We start from the raw sequence: 5,084 nt of genomic DNA, 5'->3' as shown, positions 1-5,084 counted from the left end.
TTGCAGGATATTACTTGGTACATGAAACTTTCTGGGGGAATTTCCCCTATCAACACTAATGTTGAATGAGAGCGAAAAAAAATTCCCCCCTTGAATGTTTTGACGCTTCAGATGTGCAGTATGTCTTCATGTCACACAATAATAAAGAACAGAGGAACGTTTATTCGAGTTAGCACAACAGGATATGTACATTCACCTCAATAAAACGTCCAACTCTCTGACAATTGATCATCACGAATAAATGCAAGTGAAGTAACTCTTTAGACCGTGTGTGTGTTCTTGGCTGTTTTAAGTGAAGGCGTGTGTTTACTTGGTATTCATGTGTCACGATAGGTTCTGGGAATGATTACAGCATTTTTGCAAACATTGGACCACGAATCCTGATCAACACGTGAATGCATTCTCAGGTGAAAATGTCATTGCAAGGGTAGCTCAAGTGCCAGTTGTCGCAGCCAAAGTGTTCTCTCTCGCGGTGGAAATGCTGATAGAAACCAGTTTCACCGTTACGATTGCAGACCAGTCGCTGAAGCACTTTGGCATCGAATTGGTACGTGAGCTTTCTTCTGATCTTCACGATTTCACCCGTCCCGCTGTAGTTCCTCAAGGCTCGGGCCATTTTCTGGTATGTCATGGTTTTCCGATTGCCTTTCCTCCTGCCCCACAGCTCAGCCAACTTCTCCTTGTTTTTGGAGATGAACTGGAAAACACCGTTGTTTCTGTCCACCCACTGGATGCAGTCTGCCATCTCCGAGTTGTGCAGAGATTCATTGAGAAACTCGTACAGGCGTAGTCTCTTCCTCCCTGCAAACAAGGATCAATAGCACATTATCAATCGGCAAACACAGCCATTGATCTCTAACTAGTGAGGCGAGTGTTAGTTATCTACAGATGGCAAGGGAGAGAGAGAGAGAGAGAGAGAACACAACAGTTGTGTGTATGTGAGTGTATGAGTGAGAAAGAGAGAGAGAGAGAGAACACAACAGTTGTGTGTATGTGAGTGTATGAGTGAGAAAGAAAGAGAGAGAGAACACACACACACACACACCTTTTCCTTGTCTTGGCGTAAAGAAATCTGGAAAGTGATTTTCTGGAAAACGATTTGAATTCTGCATTAAGTTCTCGCAAACCATCGCATTGGGACCGCCGTTCAACACTATCTGAAAAATATATTGTAAAAAAAAATCATTGAACAGGTGCAAAGTCACAGTGTGAGAGTGTTGGAGTACAGTACAGGATTTTTAAAAAAAAACATTTCAAGACCGACCAAATAGACTTTTCCAGTTCTGTACATTCCTATGTTCCAGATACAATCATGAGTTTTAATGTTTTTTAAAAAAATCCCCTTTACAGTTATGTTTTTACCATATCAGAAACAGCGAAAGGAGAAGTTTAAAGTTTTGCCTGCAATGAATTTTAAGTAGAAACCACACACACAGATCCCACTGAAAGTTATCATTACCATCTCCCTGACCCTGGGGGTGGGAATCCCATTTAATTCTTTCAAATAATAAGTGTTCCTTCTTTTGCAAAGGTGTCAGCATCACCTTCCCTCCTCAACACTATTTTTTCAGCCACTACATCGTTACATTACACTTGCAAATGTCGTTATTAGACTGAATTGCATATGAAAAAACCTCTTGCAATGGATTGAAAAACAAGCAAAACCCATGGTATAAAATGTGCACTGCTGGCATTTGGAACATAAATGCCTCTAAACATAAATGCATCACCACCTTATTCGTTCACTCGATTTTTCCCATTTCATTTAACTCGTAGTTTTACGAGGAGTGAATGAAGTGAATCCGTTGTTTCAGTGTAAACCAGGGATTAATTCATGATTTAATCAACTCAGACCAAGCAAATCTGCTGCTGCAAACCATCCACTGACTCCTGGACTAGTTTCTTATTTAAGTGGTTGGAACTTACAGGTTCAAGGAAGCGTTGTGAAGGCAAATCCACGGGGTAATAGGATTCAGGCATTGCCTCGAGGTGATGTTGGAAATTGCTGTAAACTGAGAGGGAAAGAACCTTGATAAATAAAACAACCAGGGATTATCCAAACAGTCTGCACCAGTGTCAGTTGAACAAAAAAAGTAGAAATAATTTGAAGGCACGTTATAAAGTTATGGCAACGTTGATGAGAAGCAATAATAATAATAATAATAATAATAATAATAATAATAATAATAATAATCCTTGCAAAGTACCTGGTAGGTATTGGTGACCAGTGTCAGTTTGTGGTATTTGCTGGATCTCCTGTGGATAGTGATGATGGTGATGATGTATTACCTCAAAGGCATCATCAAACAGGGGAGCATAAGTGTCTTGGACATAGCAGTTCTTTAAAGGACAAAACATATCAGAAAAATAAATGACCAAAAAGTAAACTTCATCAATTCCACGAATATTACTGTGCAGTCAAAACACTCAAGAAAAGCCCAACAAAAGTTATCTGACTTACTTACCATGGCAAGTATCAAAAAATGGGAATACCTGGGGGAAAAAAATGCAATCATGTGGTTACCTCCTGAACTATTCAAAGGGGTGTATAATACTTTCTACAAGTGGCCAACGTTAGAAGGTTACAGCTCCAATAACAACACACATCTGATATCAATTTAACAGGCAAAGGTGTTAATAGTGTCAAGAAAGAAAGCTTATTAAAATGGATTATTGATTTACAGTAACAGGGGGAAATGGGGGAAAATGATGTGTCAGCTGTTGAACTGGAGGTGAGATGCAGAAAAGACTTACCTACTCTTATCTACAGCTGCCAAACAGGGAAGGTGTGGACTGAAAGCATGTTAAATAGTCTGCAGGGTTTGTATAAATATGCCATACGTCACCTTGTCATTCGATCCCGGAAAATGTTATCTATCCCATTGCACATATTCCTTCAGATTCACAACAATAAGGAATATTGCACCAGAAGAATTCACTGGAGTCTGCCCTTAAGCACTTTGTCCCAAGTAGGGATTTTCTCTCTCTCTCTCTCTCTCTCTCCCTCTCTCTGTTCAGTTCCACTTCTTTGTGAAGATGTTAAAGGTTTTTTTTTTCTTCATTCATCACCAAGTCATCGTTGGATGAAGTACTTTCCTGACTGAGTTAAGAACAATTACTTTCCCACATCCACATCCAGGTATCATTCTTGTAGCTGTTAACATTGCAGTCTTGTTAGTGTTAAAAGGGTGAGAATCAAACATTGACATTGAGATTCTCCATCCAGATTTACATGGAATTCAAACNTTTTTTTTAGTGGGGGAGGGATAAAATGATAACTGATTTTTGCTAATAGTTTTGCGATTTAACAAGATACAAAAATCAAAGGAGCAGCGACTGTCTCCCAGTAAAAGGCGTATTGTTATTCGAATTCATCGAATAACTTTTCTTTGGCTTTTCTACTCTACACTACACCACACCTCACCGTCCACTAACTGAATCGTTGACGAGAAATGTGCTCAGAATTTTTTTCCTTTCATTATTTTTTATAGAAAAAGGAGAAACAGAAAAGTGAAGGCTTCCCCTTTGCAGTCAAGTTTCTGGAAGTCGACAAGAATTTCCATCTATTACTTCCATTCTCATGAGTACCCATTAATCCTCACCCTCCCTCGCCCTAGCCGGTCTGAGTTGGGGTGGGAGGGGGTTCTAGTCAAGTGTTTTTTAAGACAATATAAGGTATTCCTAATAGTGTTTGAAAAGCCAACTTTTTTCTATATTTTGTAGCGGTCCAGTCAGTCTAGTCTCTTCAGGATAACCCTAATTGTTACGGTCCATTGAAAAAAAGTAGGATGAACAGTCTCCAGCCCAGCTTGGTGAATAAATCCTGATTTTAAAAAAAGGGTCAACACTAGAATAATAATAATTATTATTATTATTTCCTTTGATATAACGCCTTTTCGCGTTGTTGAGATGTCTCAAAGCACTTCACAGGCTATACTGTATAGTTGAGTGACTGTGTACGTTGTGGGTGAAATGTGGCAGCCAATTGGGCACTGGCCCGCAAACAGTCGCGGATTGAGTGACCATTTTTGGGGGGGATTATTACTCCCAGAAAGCAGTCCAGACGTCAAGAGGTCAAGGCGGAGGGACTGAAGGAGAGAGTTCCAGAGTTTCAGGACTTAGCGGCTTAAGGCATGGTGACCGAGTGTGGAGCGGAGGGCATGAGGGACAAACAGAAGTTCGGAGCCAGCCGAGCGGAGGCAGCGGGTGGTGGAGTGGGGGGGTAAGCAGGTTGGATAGGCAGGGAGGTGCCGGGGCATAGAGGGATTTGAAAATGAATGAGAGGTTAAAATTGAGGCTTTGAACAAAGAATTAACATTCCAAGGGAACCAGAATATTTATTTTTTGAAAAAGAAAAAGAAATAGCATGACACACGAACATTGTGGTATACTATAAAATAGCATGACACACGAACATTGTGGTATACTATAAAATAGCATGACAGTTGAACATTGCAGTGAACTATAAAATATACCCTCTCATGCCATGTGACAAGGTATAATTTTAAGAAGTGGTTGAAACTACTTTTGAGTAACCACTGAAAGGCGCCTGAAATTCCCTCTAAAACTTGCACAGTTCATAAGAAAAATTGGAAATTTATACACACAAGGGTGTATAAAGAATGAGTGAGTGAGGATATAAATTCTAAAAGGTCCTATTTAATCACTGTACTCTCTTCCACATTAATGCGGAAATTCAGTGGTGAAAACCTATTGGGGTCATTTTGCATTGTTTTTTTTCTCTGTGGTCTCTTAACCTCAGCCACAATCAAGAAAGATTTACAATGAGGCAGCAAAATGGTACGAGAAATTAAAATACTGCTCTCGAGTACATTTTGTACAAGGAAGGAAAAAAACTTATGGAGTAAATAGCACCATTATACAGTTTTGAAATTAAAACACTTATTCTTTAATTGTATGGTTAGAAGACTTCAGGTGGACAAGTAAGCACAATGGGTAGCTAGGTGTAAATAGAATTCAATATAGAAAAATATTAAGTCATCTAGAACATTTTGTATTTGCAGCAGATCTGATATACAGATGCGTAAGTCTTCAAAGGTAGGAGTGCAAGTAGATAAGATCTT

General features: G+C 39.4%; 1 protein-coding gene across 2 annotated transcripts; it reads right to left on the bottom strand.

Annotated features, from left to right (window-relative positions):
- Positions 1-3,450, bottom strand: LOC103179877 (transcription factor Spi-C). Of its 2 annotated transcripts, none has more exons than XM_007895382.2 (6): positions 2,847-3,450; positions 2,466-2,493; positions 2,208-2,340; positions 1,927-2,012; positions 1,046-1,157; positions 1-801 (listed from the first exon to the last, which is right to left on the bottom strand). In XM_007895382.2, the coding sequence occupies exons 1-6, from the start codon at positions 2,888-2,890 to the stop codon at positions 404-406; spliced, it is 801 nt and encodes a 266-aa protein (XP_007893573.1). In that variant the 5' UTR covers positions 2,891-3,450; the 3' UTR covers positions 1-403. The 2 variants fall into 2 exon arrangements, with proteins under 2 accessions (XP_007893573.1, XP_042191588.1); XM_042335654.1 differs by lacking the exon at positions 2,847-3,450 and adding an exon at positions 2,759-2,775.
- Between the last annotated feature and the right edge of the window lie 1,634 nt (positions 3,451-5,084).

The sequence above is a fragment of the Callorhinchus milii genome, unplaced genomic scaffold, assembly GCF_018977255.1.
Source record: "Callorhinchus milii isolate IMCB2004 unplaced genomic scaffold, IMCB_Cmil_1.0 Scaffold5, whole genome shotgun sequence".
Lineage (NCBI taxonomy): Eukaryota > Metazoa > Chordata > Chondrichthyes > Chimaeriformes > Callorhinchidae > Callorhinchus > Callorhinchus milii.
The sequence above is the reverse complement of the archived record's forward strand: the minus strand, read 5'-3'. Positions and strand labels throughout refer to the sequence as shown.

Excerpts from the sequence above, each read along its gene's own strand:
- LOC103179877 (XM_007895382.2), bottom strand. The coding sequence starts at position 2,890 with ATGTGCAATGGGATAGATAACATTTTCCGGGATCGAATGACAAG. Across the intron at positions 2,494-2,846 it reads TTCCGGGATCGAATGACAAG|GTATTCCCATTTTTTGATAC; the intron begins GTGACGTATGGC and ends TTTTTCCCCCAG. Across the intron at positions 802-1,045 it reads TACGCCAAGACAAGGAAAAG|GGAGGAAGAGACTACGCCTG; the intron begins GTGTGTGTGTGT and ends CCTTGTTTGCAG.